This window comes from Myotis nattereri, assembly GCF_964212035.1.
Source record: "Myotis nattereri genome assembly, chromosome: 3".
NCBI classification, from domain to species: Eukaryota; Metazoa; Chordata; class Mammalia; order Chiroptera; family Vespertilionidae; genus Myotis; species Myotis nattereri.
This window is the reverse complement of record NC_138077.1, coordinates 1,729,123-1,750,563: the sequence shown is the minus strand read 5'-3', so window position 1 is coordinate 1,750,563 and position 21,441 is coordinate 1,729,123. Positions and strand designations below refer to the sequence as shown.

The following is a 21,441-nucleotide window of genomic DNA, read 5'->3' as shown; positions in this document are numbered from 1 at the left end:
CCTGGATCCCCTGGCTGGGTGTCTCCTGCATCTCCTGGCTGGGTGTCTCCTGGCTTCACCTGGCTGGGTGTCTCCTGCATCTCCTGGCTGGGTGTCTCCTGCATCCCCTGGCTGGGTGTCTCCTGGCTTCACCTGGCTGGGTGTCTCCTGCATCTCCTGGCTGGGTGTCTCCTGCATCCCCTGGCTGGGTGTCTCCTGCATCCCCTGGCTGGGTGTCTCCTGCATCTCCTGGCTGGGTGTCTCCTGCATCCCCTGGCTGGGTGTCTCCTGCATCCCCTGGCTGGGTGTCTCCTGGCTTCACCTGGCTGGGTGTCTCCTGCATCCCCTGGCTGGGTGTGTCTTGCATCCCCTGGCTGGGTGTCTCCTGCATCCCCAGGCTGGGTGTCTCCTGCATCACCTGGCTGGGTGTCTCCTGCATCCCCTGGCTGGGTGTCTCCTGCATCCCCTGGCTGGGTGTCTTCTGCATCACCTGGCTGGGTGTCTCTTCTGCATCTCCTGGCTGGGTGTCTCCTGGATCCCTGGCTGGGTGTCTCCTGTATCACCTGGCTGGGTGTCTCCTGCATCACCTGGCTGGGTGTCTCCTGCATCCCCTGGCTGGGGTGTCTCCTGGATTCACCTGGCTGGGGTGTCTCCTGGATTCACCTGGCTGGGGTGTCTCCTGGATTCACCTGGCTGGGTGTCTCCTGCATCCCCTGGCTGGGTGTCTTCTGGCACCGTGTCCTCCGTGATCCAGCGAGTCCCCGCCCCCTTCCCCCCCCACACACTGACTTTATAGAAGTCCACGGCATATCCGGTTTCCCCTTCCTCTCCAGGGACAAGGGTCACAGACCCAAGTCAGTTATTTGTCAGCGACTCGTCTCTCTCCCAAGCTGGGGAGGAGGGTTAATTTCCTCTTTTTAAAGGCGCACAGGGAGAGACTGGGAGCCCCAGGCAGGGGCAGTGCTGGGACCGCCCGTGTCTGCCTCTAAAACACCCACTGGCCCCAGTGCAAGGGTTCCCGCAGGCCCTCCCGCAGAGGTGAGGCGGTTGGTGCAGCATGGCCATGCCCGAGAACCCGTCCACGGCATGTGCGCTCTCGTTGAGAAACAGCCCCCAAAGCTGGCGTGCTGGGCAGGCCTGGGTGGCTCAGTGGGTTGGGCGCCCTGGGCACCCACGGGCGGCTGGTCAGGGTGCAGCGCATGCCTGGCTTCGTTTCCCTCTGGTGGGGGCACACATGAAAGGCGACTGATTCATGCTTTTCTGTCACATGGATGTTCCTCTCCCTCTCCCTCTCTCTAAGCATGTCCTCAGGCAGGCGAGGATTAAAAAAACAAAATACGCCACATTTGTATTAAAAAGTATCTCTGTATTATCCTTTCCCAACCTCCAACCCTTATACAAAATTTAAAAACACAGGTACACACGCTGCCAAAGAGAGCTTTCTGGGAAAGGTCACTCTGGAAATCTCCCACAGTGCGGCTGACCGCCAGACACATGGACAGCCTCTACGACAGTGACTGCCGACCCGTGGTCCGTGAGGTCCGAAAGGCTGGCGACCGCTGGTCTATGACTCCGTCCATTTGCTACAGAACCCATCAGGTCGACACCGCCCCTCTCTCGGACCTGTCCTTTGAGTTACTTTAGAGCAACAAGAAAATAATCTATTAAAGTCCTTGGCCTAGCAGGACTGCTGTAAACTTTGTTCCCTCCTTGGAAGGATCCAGAAGGAAGGTCTGAGGACCCTGATTCTGGGTGAGGAGCCAAGGTCAGGGGGTTCTATACCCTCCCTTCACCCCAGAGCCTCCTGGGCTGTGCCCCTCCGCCTGTCACCAGGCCTGTGTATCTATATATAGAAAAGCCTAATATGCAAAGTGCCCCCTTGGGAGTTTGACCAACTGGGAATTCGATTGCTCGCTATGACGTGCGCTGACCACCAGAAGGCGGCGCAGAATGAAGGCAGGCCCCGGCCAGCAGCTGGCAGCTGCTAGGGACCTTACCTGTGCACGAATTTCATGCACTGGGCCTCTAGTTTCCTAATATTTCTCCCAGCATCACAGGGTCTCGGAGATGACCTTGTCCAGTCTCCTTATTTACAAGTGAGTACACAGGCTCAGAGAGGCTGAGCAAAGTGCTCAGGGCCACACAGCACAACGGGCTCAGAAGCAGGAGTCCCAGTCCTGGGCGTCTGCTACTGAGGCTCTGGAGCCTGCCCTTAACCCCAGTCACAGGACTGTCATCACAAGTAGGGCATTTGGTGTCAACACACACGGCCGCGTCTTAAATGGCTAAAGGACCAGGAACCTCAGGCCTTCATTCTCCCGAGGCCAGAAGGCCTCCTGGCTCCTCCCTCAGGCTCTTTCCCTGCTCTGTCCGGGAGCCTGTAGGAAACACTGTGGACACTCCAGCCACTGCGGTGGCCTGGCTGTCTGCTTACTCCCCAGGGCCCTGGGACACCCCTGGAAACCCCAGGGGACCCTGCTCCTTAGGGAAACTGAGGCAGGAACAGGATCAGTGCGTGAACAGAGGACAGGGCATTCCCTCCAAGGCCTGTCCCTCTGAACATATAAGAGGCCCCGGTGACCACACGATGGCACTGGGTCACCCCTCCCCACAGGGATTTGCACAGGTAACGTCCCAGGAAGGGGGCACTCTGCCCCCCTCCCAACACTTGCCCGCCACAGGAGCAGCCAGGAGTGGGGAGGTAGCTGCCGGGTAAGCCCATATTTTGGGGTCATCTCATCATATAACCGTCCCCGATGCCCACGTCGGACCTGGAGGTGTCGTTTTCATCAAAAGGAGCATCTTCAGGCCCCACGGCGCTGTCCTCGGGGTCGTCAGAGTCCACCGTCTCCTCCGGGAGACAGAGCACGGCGGGCGCTTCGGAGTCATCCCCGTCGGGGACCCTCACAAGCACAGAGTTCAAGTCCACATTGAAGAAGATCGGGTCCCCGGGGCTCTTGCTGGGGCCGCTGTCCTCCCTGGGAAAGGGGTCCGCCGGCCATGTCCCCTCCTCCTCAGAGGCCTCACTCGTGCGCTGGGCCCCCCAGGTCCCCTTCCCCTCGTAGGCCCCACTCGTGCGCTGGGCCCCCCAGGTCCCCTTCCCCTCGTAGGCCCCACTCGTGCGCTCAGCTGGCCAGGGCTTGGGCCCGGGTGCCATCAGGGACTCGGCTTCCTCGCTGCCCCCCAGGGTGGCTGAGGAGGGGGACTCCGGGCACAGAGCCCTGACTGCCAGCCCGTGCATGGTGTAGCCCCCGCCGCTGACTCGGGGGGCGGCCTCCTCGTCCCCGTCGCTTTCGTCGTCGTAGCTGTAATCCCACACCTTCCTCTTCCTGTGGATGTGAATGACCTCTGCCACGGCCACGGCTTCCAGGGGCGGCAGCTTGGGGAACGCCCAGATGGCCACGCCATCAAAGTTCTGGGGGGAGGGGAGGGAGAGAATTGAGTATTTGTTTTTCATTTTTGCATGTAATGAAACTTTAATGATTGCCCTAGCCCGTTTTGCTCAGTGGTTAGAGCACTGGCCTGCAGACTGAATGGTCCCAGGTTCAATTCTGGTCCAGGGCACATACCTCAGTGGCAGGCTCCTCCCTGGCCCAGGCCCTGGTCGGGGCTCGTGCAGGAGGCAACCAATCAGTGTGTTTCTCTCACATTGATGTTTCTCTCTGTCTTTCCCTCTCCCTTCCACTCTCTCTAAAATCGATGGAGAAATATCCTCGGGTGAGGATTAACAAAACAAAACAAAAAACTTAATGAGATGAACTGCACAGAGATGGGGGTGGTGATGGCAACAACGAAAATCACAGCGACCAGTTCTAAAATGTTTGCTGATTTCCAGGCACAGCTGAGCACTTGACATTCATTTCCCCCTCACACCTGCTCCAGGAAGTAGGCTTACTGTTCTTTAAAAAAAAAAATTAAAAAAATATAGATATAGATATAGATATAGATAGATAGATAGATTTCAGAGAGGAAGAGGGAGGGGGAGAGAGAGGAACATCAATGATGAGAGAATCACTGGTCAGCTGCCTCCTGCACGCCCCACATGGGGATGGAGCCCGCAACCCCACATGAGCCCTGACCAGGAATTGAACTGTGACTCCTGGTTCATAGGTCAACGCTCAACCCCTGAGCCACCCGGCCGGGCTAAGCTTATTGTTCTTACCCCCATTTTACAGATGAAAAAATGAGGCAGACAGGTTAGGAAACTGGCCCAGGGCTCATGACCGGTGAGTGTGACCTGAGATTTGAACTAGGCCCTGGGGCTCAGCCCATGTCCGGGCCAGTTGTCCCTGCACCTGCCCTTCCCTGCACCTGCCCCTCCCTGCACCTGCCTCTCGCTGCCACCTGCATTCTGGCCGGAGATCCCAGTTCTGGAGGCCGAGACATTCTTGAGGGGTGTCAGGAAACTGGGTGAGGAGAGACCGAGGCAGCTGATTCCATTGGTGTCAGAGCCCCCGGACTGACCTTGAAAGGGTCTGGACATTGAGACTGGGGCCCCGTCTAGTCCAGCCCTTAAAGACGCCTCCAGGACACGCAGGGGCGACTAAGGAGAACACAGGCGGGTGGGCGTTCACTGTCGCCCGTGGACCACAGAGGGCTGGTGACGCGGAGGTGGGCATGGCTATCCGCCGGCCCAGGCCCCCGGCAGCATGCTCGCCCTGGTCCCCCGCGGCCTGCATCCGACAGCCTGCTCCCCAGACCCAGCCGGGGTGGGTCTCCTACCGGGCTGTCCACCTTTTCCCTAGTGACTCACAGGAGCTCTTTCCGTAACCCAGATGCTGACTATCTGTTGGTTATGTCCCCTGGACTGTCCCCGTCTGTGGTGTCATCATTTGCTCCCTTTGTGATGACATCTGAGAAAAGGAGATTTTTCATTGTCACGTGAGAAAGCGTATCGGGGGTCTTCCTTTATGGTGCTTGGTTCTGTGTCTGACCCTTCCTTACCACAGAGCCACAGAGAATCCCCGTGTTGCTTCTAAAACACGAGTCTTGCCTTTCCCATCACAGTGCAGGCGAAACCCCACACAACCGCTGCCTCTCACAGGCACAGCCATGCCAGCTGAGCTCAAATACTAATGGGGATTAAAATCTCCAAAAGTACACTCACTGCCCAAATAAACCCTCCCTCAACCCACCCAAACCAATAGAACCAGCAAGAGGAAGAAGAGTACAATTTTATCCACTGTGGAGGAATATTTAAATATGCGGTTGTTAAAAAATTACAAGTATAAGGTGAATGAGTTCAAACATCTATCTATCTATATCTATATCTATACCTATACCTATACCTATATCTAATCTATATCTATATCTATATCTATATCTATATCTATATCTATATCTATCTCTCTCTATATAGATATATATAAAAGCCCAATGACGGGAACAGTGGAATGACCAGAACAACTGGAACGACCGGTGGCTATGACACACACTGTGGCAGCCAACCACCCTGATGCGGGCTCCGATTGGCTCTCCCCCACCCCACCCCTGGCCAGCCCAGCCCCCAACACCCCAATTGGGGGTGGGGCCAGCTGGCCAACTGCCTGCCCGTGACCCCTCCCCGCCTCCCTCCCCCGTCCCCGCTGGCCCAGCCCGATGGGCTCCCATTGGGGCAGGCTGGCTGGACCCCACCTGTGCACGAATTTGTACACTGGACCTCTAGTAGAAAAATGAGATATTTCTGAATGAAAAAAAATCACAAAACTAACATGGAAAGAAAGCAGTAGGCCTGGCTGGCGTGGCTCAGTGGTTGAGCGTCAGCCTGTGAACCAAGAAGGAGGTCACAGTTAGATTCTTGGTCAGGACACATGCCTGGGTTACAGGCTCCATCAGGAGGCAGCCGATCAATGATTCTCTCTCATCCTTGATGTTTCTCTCTCTCTCAGCCTCTCCCTTCCTCTCTGAAATCAATAAAAATATATTAAAAAAAAAAGAGAAAGCGGCGGGATAGGGAAGACGATAAATGATGGGCAGCCGCAGTGGAGTCAGAAGACAGGAGGAGGTTTTAGAAACATGTACCACACCCAGCCTGGGCGATGCGTAGAGGCTCAGAACAGAGACTCTGCCTCAGGGAGCTCAGGGAAGAAGCCGGCTGGTTTCACTAACCACGAAGCCAACACAGAGGAGAGCATGTCTGGGGGGCGTCAACCACACGACAGAGGGACAGAAGGGTCCCGGGGACTGGTGAACGCCAGCAGAGCTTTGGAGGAGTGCGCACACCGGTGTCGGCACTGACGGCCTCAGTCCCTTCCCTACCTTCTTACCAGATAAACCCACTATGTGCGCAGGCGCCACTGCAGTAATGACAAATAAGAAGGGCATCTGTATCAACATGTTCACCGCATTCTTTTTTTTTTTTACTTAAAAAAATATTTTTATTGATTTCAGAGAGGAAGGGAGAGGGAGAGAGAAACATCAGTGATGAGAGAGAATCATGGACCGGCTGCCTCCTGCACGCCCCCCACTGGGGATGGAGCCCGCAGCCCGGGCCTGTGCCCTGACCAGGAATCGAACCGTGACCTCCTGGTTCTTAGGTCAACGCTCGACCACAGAGCGACCGGCCGGGCCACTACGTTATTCCTAATGGCCGAAGAAGTGAAAGGAAAAGAAAGGAAAAGGGGATCCAGGCCAGTGCTCCCCAGCTGGGAGATGACCGGGGGAAAGGCGATACATTCATGCCCATCGGACTGCGGTGTGATCCCTAGAAGCAACACGTGGGCCAAGTGGAAAGGAAGACATCAAGTGCAAAATGTGTGTTTCCGAGGAGGGAACAGAACCCCAGGCCCCGGAACCCCTTGGGGTCTTTAGAAAATGGGACTTCCTCCTGTGCAAACACGCAAGTACAGAAGAAACGTTCTTAAGCGAAAATGAAAAAGACAGAAATTAAAAAACAACAACTGCATACCAACACTTTGGGGAACTTGCTTCGTAAGCAAATGTAACCGATCCGCTTCAGCACTGCGACGGCGCCCCCGAGGACGGCGGCCATCAAAAACAGAATCGTCAGGCCTCCGATGCTGGCAGACTCCGAGGACACTGTGGGTGAAAAAGTCAATGCCTTCATTTCAAAATAAATCCCACAGGTGCGCGCCGGTGGGGCAAACGCCCCTTGGCCTGGTGGCGAAGGAGATGTCGAAGGAGCAGTAGCTGGAAAGGCTCTTGTGGAATACAAAAATGAAAACGGAAAGCAATCCAAATACACATTTTTCAAATGATAAAAATGACAGATTTAATTTTTAAAAGTAAAGTTACTTCCATTTTATTTTTTAAAACGTATTTTTATTGATTTCAGAGAGGAAGGGAGAGGGAGAAAGAGATAGAAACATCAATGATGAGAGAGCATCATGGATCGCTGCCTCCTGCAGGCCCCCCAACTGGGGATCGAGCCACACCCCAGGCCTGTGCCCTGACCGAGAATCGAACTGCGACCTCCTGGTTCGTAGGTCGACACTCAACCACGGAGCCACGCCGGCCGGGCGCTTCCACTTTGAACTTACGTTCCATGACAGCTCTGTCCAACACGGCAGCCCTGAGCCACACGTGACGTGACTACTTAAATTTATTTGATCAAAACTGAAAACACCCCTCAGCGTCTGAGTCACATGTCAGTGTGTGCCGCAGGCGGGAAGAAGTGGGCGATGGGGTTCTGCCTGAAATCAACAGCTGGCCACCCTAAGGTGGACTTGGGTCACGCCAGGACCCCAAGTCCGGGCTCTGCTTAACTCTCTCTGTTCTATTTTGAGTTTCCCCTTAGAATCTTGCCTAGCCCTGACCAGTGTGGCTCAGTGGGTAGAGTGTCAGCCCGTGAACTAAGGGTCCTGGGTTTGATTCCAGTCCAGGGCACGTACCTTGGTTGCAGGCTCCTCCCTGGACTCCTCCCCTGGTCAGGGCGCATGCAGGAGGCAACCGATCGATGTGTTTCTCTCATATCAATGTTTCTGTCTTTCTCGCTCTCTCTAAAAATCAATGGAAAAATATGAAGGTAGATATCTATCTTATGAAGGTAGATATCTGACCGTCCCCATGGCTCGGCGACAGAAGTGTGACTCGCCACCCAGTGGAGACTGACCACCCAAAGCCCCCTGGCCCCGTGTCTCTGGTGGAAGAGAACGCAGGGCTCCCGGCCTGCAGGGTCTTGCCCCCCGAAGGGAAGCAGAGCGCCTGGCATACCTGACTCCGGTCTGGGTGGGAGGCGGGTACACTTCCAGGGAGATCTCAGTAGTTTAGACAGATTCTCAGACTTCAAATAAACAGACACACAGTAGTTCGTGCTTGGAATGAGCTTGTCGATGACGTAAGTGAAATTTCCAGTGGTGCGTTCATCTATTTTGAGTAGATGCTGTAAAATGAAGCAAAAACAAAAGATCAGTAAGACTTGGCGTAGAGCAGCGGTTCTCAACCTTCCCGATGCCACGACCCTTTCATACCGTTCCTCATGTTGTGGTGACCCCCAGCCATAAAATTATTTTCGTTGCTACTTCATCACTGTAATGTTGCTACTGCTATGAATCGTCATGTAAATATCTGATATGCAGGATGCATTTTCATTGTTACAAATTGAACATCATTAAAGCATAGTGATGAATCACAAAACAATATGGAATTATATATGTGTTTTCCGATGGTCTTAGGCGACCCCTGTGAAAGGGTCATTTGACCCCCAAAGGGGTCGCGACCCACAGGTTGAGAACCACTGGCGTAGAGTTTTATTGAGAAGCAAGCCTTGAGAATGTCTTTGGGGTGTGGCCTTCAGGTCTCACATTGCGATAGAAGGCTCATACACTCAGCAGAAAAGGGGATCATTCGTCACCTGGGACGAGCCGTTTATCACAAAAAGACATGTACGCGTACACGCACTCACATGTCTAAACTATGAAATCTCATTGTACAGACGAGGAGAGAAAGCCCCCATGGGGAACACAGGTCTCCACGAAGTCATTTTTGTAGCCAATCTTATCGTGCCATCCCAGGGTCTTGTTGTATTAATGGTATCTATCCACTCTCCATTCCAGGAAGTGCTTTCATTAACATGAACTCACGGACCATCAGAACAGTCTGCAAAGCAGGCGTGATTCCTACGGCCCAGAGGAGGCACCTCCCCTGAGGCCACACAGCCTGGGGCAGACCTGAGGTGGATGCCTGGCTCCCCGGCTCCCCCCTGAAACCCTGGCCTCTTCCTTCCCAGGCAGTTCCGGGCTGTTCTGGAGTTAGACGCTAGGAAGGCCCTTTTGCATAACGACCTATAGCTTTCAAAGTCCGGGGCTATCTTTCCGGTTTCGAAACAGGCACAGCTCACTCCCGCCGGGTGATCCCCCCGCGTTCTTCCTCATCTGTGTCCACGGCCCGAGACCAGCACCACGTTTCTGGGTCTTTTCTTTAGCTTCCCGTTTGTATTTCTCAAGCGTCTACACCAGGGGTGGGCAACTTTTTGACTCGAGGGCCACAACGGGTTCTTAAACTGGACCGGAGGGCCGGAACAAAAGCATGGATGGAGTGTTTGTGTGAACTAAGATAAATTCAAAGTAAACATCATTACATAAAAGGGTACGGTCTTTTTTTTTTTAGTTTTATTCATTTCAAACGGGCCGTAGTTTGCCCACGGCTGGTCTACTCTCTGGTCACATGTGCTGCTCGCCCTGCAGTGGCTGCCTGGCCAGCACCCGGGCCGGGGAGTACCACGTGGGCGTGTTCTTCCCAGCAGCACCTGGCGGCCCCCCTGGATTTAGGTCTGGGTGCTTCCTCTTCCTCCACCATCACTCTCTGATTTGTTCCTTTTTTTAAAAAATATGTATGTATTTTTAATTGAGTTCAGATGGGAGAGAGAGGGAGAGAGAGATGGAAACATAAATGATGAGAGAATGATCAATCAACTGCCTCCTGCATGGCCCTGCTGGGGATCGAGCCTACAACCCGGGCATGTGCCCTTGACCGGGAATCGAACACTGACCTCCTGGTTCCTAGGTCGAGGCTCAACCACTGAGCCACACTGGCTGGGCCCTCTGGTCTGTTCCTAACACCCCAGCCAGGATGCTCCATCCTACTCCAAAGACTCGGACCCACAAAGACCTACCAATTCCGGCCCCACGTCTCCCTGACCTCTCCTCCTTCTATTCTCTTGTCTCGGTCACTCCGTTCCAGCTCCCTGCTATTTCCAAACCCACAGGCCCACTCTGGCCTCAGGCCCTCTGACTTCCTGTGCCCTCTGCCTGGAATGCCCCACCGAGGCCTGGCAGGCTGGGCTTCGGCAAGGCCAACGCGAGCTGCTCTTTCGGCAAGGCCCACCAGCGAGCATGGCTGTCCATCTTCCCTCACTTCAGCATCTTTTTAAAAAAATACATATTTTTATTGACTTCAGAGAGGGAGAGGGAGAGAAAGACAGAACCATCAATAATGAGAGTGAACCATGGACCGGCTGCCTCCTGCACACCCCACCGTGGGGATCGAGCCTGCAACCTGGGCATGTGCCCTGACCGGGAATTGAACCGTGTCCTTCTGGTTCATAGGTCGATGCTCAACCACTGAGCCACGCCAGCCGGACTCACTCCGGTGTTCTTAGTGAACTAATCCTGAGAACAGATCACCGAAGATCCAGGTCTCCCTGACACCGGAACCACCCTGAGGCTCCCGACACCCAGCTAGTCCTTCGGGGAAAGCGGGAGGGAGCAGAGCGGTGGAACAGCCCTTTCCCTCACAGTGTGTGGGCGGGAGTGGGAGAGGCAGGTGCTTTTATGTGCTGCTAAACCAACCCCTTCAGAGATCTCCCGGACTGCAGGGATGTGCCTGTTCTCCCCCTGCACCACACGCCTCTCCCTCCTGTGTGTCCCTGCACATGGCTAATTCCCCGGAGGAAGTCCGCGCGGTGGGGCCGTGTCAGTGATGTTCCATGATGAATGAATGCTGGAGACCTCTTTTCCTGAAATCAGACCACACTGACCTCGGCCCTTCGGGTCTAATTGCTCAAATCATTACAAATACCTTTATTTTCATTTGATTTACTTTTTTTTTTAAATCCTCACCCAAGGATATTTTTCCATTGATTTTTAGAGAGAGAGAAAGACAGAAACATTGATATGAGAGAAACACATCGATTGGTTGCCTCCTACACACACCCTGACCAGGGCCCGGGGCAGAGAGGAGCCTGCAACCAAAGTACGTGCCCTTGACCGGAATCGAACCCAGGACCCTTTAGTCTGCAGGCTGATGCTCTATCCACTGAGCCAAACTGGCTAGGGCAAAAATACCTTTATTTTTTTAAAAAAGTGTATACCCTATATAATAAAAGCCTAATATGCTAAGTGTCCGGTCAACCGGTCGGCTGTTCAACCAATCAAAGCATACTATGCTAATGATATGCTAAGGCCGCTCAACCGCTTGCTATGACATGCACTGACCACTGGGGGCAGACACTTTGACCGGTAGGTTAGCTTGCTGCTGGGGTCCGGCCGATTGGGACTGAGTGAGATGGGCTGGACACGCCCTGGAGCCCTCCCACGGTCCCTCCCCTGCTGGCCAACCTCCCGCATCCTCTATCGTGCACCCGTGAGGCCCCTCGGCCTGGCCTGCACCCTCTCGCAATCCGGGGCCCCTCGGGAGATGTCAGAGAGCTGGTTTTGTCCTGATCCTGCTTAACGCAGGAGCTTCCCCCTGGTGGTCAGTGCGCTCCCACAGGGGGAGCACCGCTCAGCCAGAAGCCGGGCTCATGGATGGAGAGTGCAGCGGGGAGCGGGCCTAAGCTGGCAGTTGGACATCCCCCGAGGGCTCCCGGACTGCCAGAGGGCACAGGCCGGGCTGAGGGACACCCCCCTCCACCTGAGGTCTCTAGTATATGTGTAAAAGAGTGTCATTACCAACTCAGAAATGTTTTGACCTCTTACCTGCCTCACAATCCCCTCTGACTCCTCTTCTATGGAAAGTGACAAGCGAAGCCATAATCCTTCCCCAGGTGGCAACTTGGGCAAGGAGGGTGGAAATTTCAGTATCACGTTAATGTGGTCCACAAAGCCAACGATCTCAAACTCGGGGGGTTCCAAAATCACTGTGTAGAAAACAAAGTTAGAAGCAAGCCCCGTGCCAGCCAGCAATCGCGCCCGCGTCCCGAGAGGGCCTTCCTTCTGCCCAGCTGGCCGCTTCTCAATCTGCCTGCGGTCCTCCTTGAGGCCTGGGTTTTACTTGTTTTAAATTATTTTTCAGAAGCGTTCTTTTAGTTCTCTTTTTAATTGACGAGAAACTGGGACCAACGAAAGTGACTTATTTGGTATTACCCCACGAAGTGGGACAGAAGTCAGTCCTTACCCAATGTTCAGCCTATATGCTAAATACAGAAGGAAAACTGACTTCCTGCCCCATTACCATTGTAAGTTAGGGACAAAGGCCTCTCTTTTTCCTCGCTGTGGCCCTTCCACAAGTTATGAGAAGCACCTGGTGATCACACCCCATGACTGACGGCTCCCCCGATTCAAACGGGACAAGGTAGGCTACTGTCAAGGCTACATTCCTGCATCCCCCTCCTCCCTGCTGCTACAACTCAGGGATCATTCCCACCAAGGAAGTCCCACTGCCCCTCCCCTTTGAACAGGCCTTTTTAAAACTCTATAACCTTTGCTCTAAGCATGTTCTACAGGGTTGGGTAAAATAGCGATAAGACACTTCCCTAGGACATCTGTCTGGTTCCTAGAAAACAAACAAACCTTTCAGGATGGCCTCTGGTATCTGCTCCTCCCAGCCCCCAACCCCCACCCTTCCTTGTTGCTTAGCAACAGCCACTGCTTAAAAGATCAGGCCACCCTTGGCTCCGTGCCCTGTAGCGACCAGCAGCAATACTTGGCCCTTTCCTCCCTCGGAAAGTGATATAAACTTCCTCTCTGCATCTCCTCTCTCAGTGTGAATTCTTTCACAGCCCGAGTCACCGCCAAACCCTAACAGCGATGATAATACCCAACCACTGCAGACATATCAGCAAACACGGACACTGTTTCTGAACGTGGTTGGTCATCTTCTGTCTCTACTGTATGTGTGTGAACAGACACAGACATATATACATGGAACTCCTGTCCGCACACACACGCACACACCCTCCTAAGCAAAAATCAAACCATTCTTTACCCACACTGTTCTACACGGCATGTTTTCACTTAGTTCATACATATATCCATGCATATTTATCGATATGAAGGGCTGGCGAACTCCGGCCTGTGGTTGAATTTCTGCACAGCCTGCAAGCTGAGAAGGGTTTTTAGTTTTGAAAAGGTTGTAAACAAATGAAGACTGTCACAGAGACCACATGTGGCCCGCACAGTCTAACGCAGTGGTTCTCAACCTTGGCTGCACGTTAGAATCCCCTGGGCGTGTAAGAAAGAAACACAATTTCTGGAGGACGAGGCCCAGAAATCAGGATTTTAAAAAGATTCCCAGGGGATTCTAATGTGCAGCCAGGGTTGAGAACCACTGGGCTAACGGGTTTTTCTCTGGCCCAGACAGAGAGTCGGCTGACCCCTGACCTTCATCACACTTCCTCACGGCTAACTCTCTCCCGAAAGGCAAGGCGGCTGCACCGCGATTGAGCGGACTCACTGCTTTGAGCACTTAGGCTGACTCTAATTTTTCTGAATAGAATATGTGTATCTATGAGTATTCTTGGAGCTAAATCTTTGCTTTTGCCCATCATCTCTTTAGGATAAATTACGACAGGGGAAATGTGGGTCAGGGCAGGCAGGTGTTAAGGTTTCTAATCCTTACTGCAATACCTTCCGAAAGACTGTGCCAAAGCAAATGCCCTACCTTTCCTTAAACCTGGGCATTTACATATTTTTAATACCTGCCGTTTTGAGTCTTGAAAAATGATATCTCATTTTTACTTTCTTTTTAAAAAAATCTATTTTTATTGATTTCAGAGAGGAAAAGAGAGGGAGAAAATCATGGATTGGCCGCCTCCTGCACACCTCCTACTGGGAATGGAGCTCACAACCTGGGCATGTGCCCTGATCGGGAATCAAACCTCGACCTCCTGGTTCACAGGTCAACGCTCAGGCACTGAGCCACGCCGGCCAGGCGTCTTATTATGACCTTAATACACTTTCGTTAACGCCCTCACGGCCACAGCCCCTGAGCTGTGTTTTTCTTCTTTGCGTGGGGACACAGAGGTGCCTGTGTTCACACCACAGGAACGGCCCGCCTCCAGGGCCTCCTGGGGACCTGCCCTGTCCGCCCCCGTGGCAGGCGGCTGTCGTAACCGCTCTGCTAAGCACGCCTCGCCGCCTTCAACAGGGGCGAACACCGAACCTTTCTCCTGGAAGCAGGTTGCAAATGAGGACACTGAGAAAGCAAGAAGCCGTGGGGTCTGGCCGAGGCCGCTGTCGCCTGCCGTGGGGCTGTGAACTCAGGCGCCATCGGGAGCGGAGGGAGGGCAGGCCACCCGGCCGCGGCCTTGTCTGAGCCTGGGCCCCGGGCATGCTCACCCGGTGCGCACATGTCAAAAGGCTCCTAAGATGTGATCTGGGGGAGGCGTTGCAGGACTAAGGAGAGCATTGGCCCCAAGAGGGGTGACAGCTCAGGTAACAGGCCAGGGGACCCTGCTCCCACTTCCCGCCAGGCGGTGAAACAAACCACAGGGCCCGGCCGCGTGGCTCAGGGGTTGAGCGTCGACTTATGAACCTGGAGGTCATGACTGGATACCCGGTCAGGGCACAGGCCCGGGGTTGCGGGGTTGATCCCCAGTGTGGGGCGTGCAGCAGGCAGCCGATCCATGATTCTCATCATTGATGTCTCTCTCTCTCTCCTTTCCTCTCTCTGAAATCAATAAAAACATACAAAACAAAAAAGCAAGCCAACAGGCAGCAGAGGCTACTGCCCGCGTCTGCCTCCCACAGGGGGAGCCGCTCCACTGTCCGGACAGGAAAACCGGCTCAGAGCAGCGAGGAACCGCTCGGCCACAGGCCACAGAGCCGGGCAGTGGCCCGAGGCCCAGCCCCTTGCAGACCTGCCTGCTCCCGGGCAGAACACGACGCTGCGATCGTGGGGACACCGAGGCTGAGAAACGGGAGAACTCACTTTCCAGGATCGGGGAGACCTTGCCCACGCAGTTGACCAGCGTGGCGCTCCCCCGGGACCCGATGACCCAGGGCAGGTACGTCTCAACCAGGCTGCGCCATGCGTGCGTGACGTCGCAGGAGGGCCGCGTGATGTTGGCGCACCCCGGCACCAGCTCCAGGGCTGCTCCTTTACTTTGATAGGAAAAGAAACGGGACAAGGAAAACGGGTGTTTACGTGGTGAGACTCCGTCTGGGTGCGGCCGGGGGTCCCAGTCCCTCCCCCCGGCCCGCCGCCCTCTCCCCACCCGCTCCCGTACATGTCCGTTCAGAGCATCTCCCACCCGCTCGGTGTACTGGGCTTGTTCATTGCCGTCTGCGCCTGCTGCCAGGGTGTCTGCCAGCAGGACAGGGACACGGGGCCACGCTGTCCCCGCATGTAGCAGGTTCTCGGGAAACACCGCGATGGATGAGCGAGCGAGCGAGCCTGGGGTGTTCATGGGGGAGGCCCTGCAGCTCCCTGCCCCTCCTGGGGAATTGCGGGTGCCCCGCCAAGACCCCGTCTCTCCCAGCTGAGGACCCCAAGGCCCTGTGCTCAGCCCGCCTGTGCCCTGGAGGGCGGCACGGCCCTGCGGGCTCCTCGGCTTTGAAAGGCAGGCCCTGTGCCGGGGCCAAAGCAGAGGCTCACAAGGTCCACCAGGGCCAGCGGGCGGCTCAGTGGTTGAGCGTCGACCTAGGAACCCGGAGGTCACGGTTCGATTCCTGGTCAGGGCACAGGCCCGGGTTGTGGGCTCGACCCCCAGTGACGGGCGTGCAGGAGGCAGCCGGTCCATGACTCTCTCTCATCATGGATGTTTCTACCTCCCTCTCCCTTTTCCTTCCTCTCTGAAATAAAAATATATTTTACAAAAAAGCAAAAATAAAGGTGCCCGGTGTCTGTCAGGAGGGGTATCAGCTCGATGGCAAACAAGCAATGAACCAAAGGACACGCTGAGGGGCTCCGGGCCCACATGGGACCTGGGAGGGTGACTGTCCCACTCGGGAAGGGGAGAGCAAAGGAGGCGCGTCCATCACATAGTTAACCCTGCAAGGCCCCGAGGCGGGAGGCTGAGCTCAGAGGAGCTCGGTGGCCAGGGCCCCAGGGTCACAGGGCCCAGGGTGACAGCGGTGACCAAGTTGCACTCTGGGCCCGGGAGCTTTGCCCCGTGCCTCCTGGCTCCCCGAGCAAAGCACAGTGAGCCAGGCCATGGCGCCGGTCCCGGCCCCTGGACTCCTGTCCCAGAAAAGGGTGCACTTTCCAAGAGCCCAGGTCCCAGATGAGGGCGGGCCTGTGGGAACCACACACATCGTGCTTCTGCTCTGAGGCGCTGTGCTGTGGGAACCGGCCCTGGTCATCCCTGTGAGCTTTGTCCCAAAGGGCAGTGAACTGTCCGATACTCCACCCAGTTAGCCCCTAGAGTGCCGGGAGCGTGATCTATTGTGCTCCTCCCGCAGTGTCCCTGGTAGATGCTGGTAGTTCACTGCTTATTGACAGATGGCACCTAAGTGCGGATTACTTGTGATGCCGAACGTTTGTAGTTCTGAAATTGACCACTGGCGCTCATCTGCCTAATTTTTTTACAGGTACTACGATTTTATGAAGTTTACTCAGATTTTGTAGCCCTAAAGCTTCGAAAGGGCATCCGGTTCTAAGTCTGCTTTTATTAGTGATGATGACATTGCTAAATATGTCAATTCTTGCTGTGAAGATGACGATTTTGTGGAAGATATTGGAGAAGGGTGTCCCTCTATTTTAACATTATATGTTTTGTTCACATTTTTTTTCTACTAGTATTTTATAATACAATCAGCAAACGATAAATGTCAAAGATGAAAACAAATGTAGTAAAGGTTTCCTTAAGTTTTTGAATATGTAACTTCATTTACTTGCGATTCATAATTTTTTTCCTGAACTGCTGTAAAATCAGCAAAAATGCCTTGGCAATTTTAGCCTAGTTCCTAGGATATTGGTTGGCACTCAAAGGGTTAAACAGATAAGCGTTTGTCTCTGGGTTTTTAAAGCTCCCAAGAAAACACACATACACACACCACACCCCCCAGAGGGCGGGGTGGCGGGTGTAGAGAGAGAGAGAGAGAGGGAGAGAGAGGGAGAAGCCTGCCCCAGAGTCGACCCTCCCGCCCAGAAGTCCGTCATGAATTCAGCAAGAGAAGAGCGAGACGCGAAACGAACCTCATGATCGTGTGCCGCAGCGTGTAGTGCGTTGGGACAACGGAGCGGTTTGTTAATTCCCAGGATAATATTGGCCGGAAATTCCTCAAGGTCAGGCTGAAAATGCAAGACTCATCTGAAGACGCTAGAGGGAAGCAGGAGGAAAAACACAGAACGCTGAGGCAGGGAGCCAGGGCCGGGTCCTGGCCGCCCCCTGGGATCTGGAGCCCGCGTTCCCGGCAAAGAAGCCCTCTGGAGCCCGGCGCCCCTGAACCCTCGGGAAGGGAACGGCTCTCCCGACCCCATTAACCAACGAGCAGCACAGGACCCAGGCGCGTTCAGGGCACACGCAGGCCGTCAGCAACGTGTACACAGACTGGGCCCCCCAGTGCCCGCGCCATCTTGGCCCCCCCCTCCCTCGGCTCCCCTCCAACTCCTCTCCCTGCCCTTCCTCCGCTGTTCCTGCTGGGAGTCCCCCGCTGACCTCATTCCCGTCCCAGGGGGCGGGGAGAAGAACCTGTGCGCCAGGCACTGAGTCCCCACAGCCATGCTGACGTGGGCGCTGCAGACCCATTCTGCAGACTGTGAAACTGAGCCCGAGGCAGCCAGTGCTGGGCGGCCGAAGGGAGCTACGCCTGTCAAATCTGCCAGGTCTGCTCACAGTGCCTCCGACCCTCTCGGTCTCCCACCGCCCTCCCCCAGCGCCCAGCACGGGCTGGACACGCCTTTAACACGGAGGGAAGCTCGGTGGGCAGGTCTGCATTTGTGCTCAAGAAGTTTAGTTTAGAAATGCTTTTCGACGTGGGGTAGTAAATGCACAGTGCGATACACAGATGGTGTGCTGTGGAGCTGTGTGCCTGAAGCCTGTATAACTTTATTAACCGGTGTCACCCCAACACAGTCAACTACAAATTTACTTTCCTTTATCGGTACAGGCACGGGGGGACTGGTGGAAGAACGCCAAATGCAGGGGAATTATTCCTGGACCATCTTTTGCTTGGCGTAGCCTGCGGCTCCCGCATTCTCCTAGTCAGGGCTTTTAAATGGGAGAATCTTCTAAGGCAGTGGTTCTCAACCTTCCTAACGCCGCGACCCTTTAATACAGTTCCTCCTGTTGTGGTGACCCCCAATTTCATGGTTACAAATTGAACATAATTAAAGCATAGTGATGAATCACAAAAACAATATGCAATTATAGATGTGTTTTCCGATGGTCTTAGGCGACCCCTGTGAAAGGGTCGTTTCACCCCCGAAGGGGTTGAGACCCACAGGTTGAGAACGGCTGTTCTAAGGGGCTTTAAAATGGCCTCTGGTGTTAATTTCTTACAATAATTTTGTGAGGCAAAGGGGACCATCAAACAAAACGGGCAACAGATCTGGGATCGGAAAGAAACTTCCCCACATCTTAGGCATCTGACCAGTCACCCCGCCCCCGACCTTCCAGCATCCAGTCGATCAGGAGACGCCTCTTACCAAGCGAAGCCTCCGGCGCACCCAGCGAGGGCCCGACGTGCACTAGGAGGAAGAAAGCCGCGTTAGACAGACCGCACTCTCTCGGGGCTCCGTTCACACTTGCCGCTCCGCGCGGGCCTCCTCTCACACACGCGTGCGAGCACGGAACCGAGTGGGCCCCACAGGACAGTGGGGGCTGGTATGAGCCCAGGGGCTGCCCCGAGAAGCAGTCGTCCGCCCGGAAAATCCTCCGAATATAAAGAAGCATGTTGCTCATTAATAAGCCTCAGAGGTGAAGATGGTCACCGAGGGGGGGGGGGGCAGGGGGGAGGAAGGGTGCAGGGGCTGGGGACTCGCTCGTCCGCTGCCTGCCGGGTGTCGCGGTGAGTGGAGGACATTTCCCATCCGCGGGGGCCACGGAGGCTGCAGATACCCCGCGGTGCCGGGCCGTCCTGCCCGGAACAGATGACAGACAGAGGACACGTGATGCTAAAACAGAGTCACCGGAAAGGCAGGGGGAGGCACACGTATGACGGAGGAAAGCAATCAATAAAAAACGGAGCGTGGAGCCACAGGTCAGGGTCGACGCTCAGTGCAGTGACCTTGGCCGGTCGTAAGGGCTTGGCCTTGCTCCAAATCGGAGTCGGCACGAGGAGGGCGTCAGGAGAAACGCCGGCCAGGCCCACAGGTGGGACTTCCCGTCCTTAGCGAGCCTTAAGCCGTTCTTGTTTTTGTCTGTTTTCCTAAAAGCGACCGTCGGGCAGAAACCTCTCAGCACCGGCTTCCTGTCCACCTTCCCCCGGCCCTGGACGGTGGGCAGGCCGAGGCCGGGTCTCAGCGTGCTGCCCCCACCCCGTCCCCCGAAAGGGCTCAGTGACGATGGCTCCGCAGGCTGGCTCCCACAAGAGCGACGATAAAAAGTGTCACTTACCCATGAGATACAAACTAGCCAGTCTAATCGCAACGGCACTGCGGGCCCACGGCATCTCTGTTGCTTCCTACGTCCTTCCTCACGTTCACATCTGAAAGGAGATCAGTATCGGGCGATCACAATTCGGAAGCGTCTCATTAAAACGGGCGGAGACAAGACGAGGAGAGACTGCCGAGAGCGGGACCATTTCCCCCCAGGTCCACGAGCACTCTGAGCCCAGCTTCTGCGTTCCCCACCGAGGCAGGAAGAAATTTTAATTTTAACTCTTGAGCAGGTAACACAGTAATCTGGTTCCAAAATTTTAAACATACAAAAAAGTAGACAGTGAAGAGACTTGCTTCCTTTAAAAAACGACTTTTGTTATTATTATTTTAATACTAGGGGCCTGGTGCACGAAATTTGTACACTTGGGAGGGGTCCCTCAGTCCAGCCTGAGCCCTCTCACAGTCCGGGAGCCCTCGGGGGATGTCCGACTGACGGCTTAGGCCCGCTCCCCAGCCTAAGCTGTCAGTCAGACAGCCTTAGCGCTGCCATGGAGGCAGGAGAGGCTCCTGCCACTCCCACTGTGCTCGCCAGCCATGAGCCCGGCTTCTGTCTGAGTGGCACTCCCCCTGTGGGAGCACACTGACCACAAGGGGGCAGCTCCTGCATGGAGCGTCAGCCCCCTGGTGGTCAGTACATGTCATAGCAACCAGTCATTCCGCCCTTCAGTTGATTTGCATATTAGCCTTTTATTATATAGGATATTTTTATTGATTTCAGAGGAAGGGAGAGGGAGAGAGAGATAGAAACATTAATGATGAGAGAGAATCATGGATGGGCTGCCTCCTGCACGCCCCCTACTGGGGATCGAGCCCACAACCTGGGCATGTACCCTGACCGGGAATGGAACCATGACCTCCTGGTTCATAAGTCAACACTCAACCACTGAGCCACACCAGCCGGGCTACTATTATTTTTTTGATGAGCCTTTCAGAATGCCTTTATGCATCAGCAAAACAAACCTATTTTTCTCCCATGTTTTTATATAAAAGATGGCATATCCATGCCCTGTCCTGCCCCTGCTCTTCCACTCACACACACACTGGGGGGACCTGTCTACATTAGCACCAGAGTTTCCTGTTGCTTTGAAATAGTCACTCTGCCTATTCTGCAGACGTGCACCATTCATATCCCCAGTCCCTCCGATGGCGACTGGAATTGCTTCTTTTCTTTTCTGTGCTGAACGACCTTAGCCCTGCTCCTGGGCATGTCCTTCTGCTCATGGGCGTGTCTGAGTGAAGGGGAACTTTCCAGGTTGGACCGATGGCCAAAGGGCCTGTGAGTCAGAGTCCCCACAGCGAGCGGCACCTGTACGTCAGGAAATGGTGAGATCGTCTTCAACCACCAGATGTGTGAACAGGATGTAGGCAAACTGAATGCAGCAGCTAAAGACACCACAGCGGGGGCCGCCTCCTACCCTGGGTCCGAGGGGCAAAGGGCAGGTGCCAATCAGGGCCCTGGGAGGAGAGGCCCGGTGTGAGGCTGTGGCCGGAGCCGGACTCAGCCAGCCCGGGACATGCAGGGAGGGCGCTGAGGGACAGAGAGACGACCCACCACGCTCCTCCCGCCCTCCCCTCGGGCTTGAACCCAACTGGAAGTCAGCGACAGGCGCTGGTGACTGTCCCTGCAGAAGACAGGATCCTGGGCAAAGCAAAGGGTGGGGGTGGAGGTGGGTCCAGAAGGGCAGCGGTCGGCACCGGGCAGAGGGCGCATCTGCGATTCTGATGGGAAAGGCCGCGCTCTCGCCCCGGGGGCCGCAGCATCGAACACGCTGGCCCACGGAGGGGGGAGGGTGCCGGGGG

The 21,441-nt window shown here is 55.0% G+C and overlaps 1 protein-coding gene across 2 annotated transcripts in view; it reads right to left on the bottom strand.

Annotated features, from left to right (window-relative positions):
- The window catches only part of LOC308516279 (interleukin-10 receptor subunit beta-like), a 43,974-nt gene extending 24,286 nt beyond the window's left edge, over positions 1–19,688 (bottom strand). The window contains exons 1-8 of one of the 2 annotated variants that reach the window (XM_081087176.1): positions 19,598–19,688; positions 18,688–18,729; positions 17,236–17,359; positions 15,028–15,200; positions 11,856–12,016; positions 8,152–8,320; positions 6,887–7,017; positions 1,328–3,394 (exon numbers count right to left, since the gene is read on the bottom strand). In XM_081087176.1, the coding sequence (XP_080943302.1) occupies positions 2,711–3,394; positions 6,887–7,017; positions 8,152–8,320; positions 11,856–12,016; positions 15,028–15,200; positions 17,236–17,359; positions 18,688–18,729; positions 19,598–19,652 (1,539 nt within the window). In that variant the 5' untranslated portion in view covers positions 19,653–19,688 and the 3' untranslated portion in view covers positions 1,328–2,710. Of the gene's footprint in view, positions 1–1,327; positions 3,395–6,886; positions 7,018–8,151; positions 8,321–11,855; positions 12,017–15,027; positions 15,201–17,235; positions 17,360–18,687; positions 18,730–19,597 lie in introns of those variants that run through there. The other variant, XM_081087181.1, reaches the window with a different exon arrangement.
- Between the last annotated feature and the right edge of the window lie 1,753 nt (positions 19,689–21,441).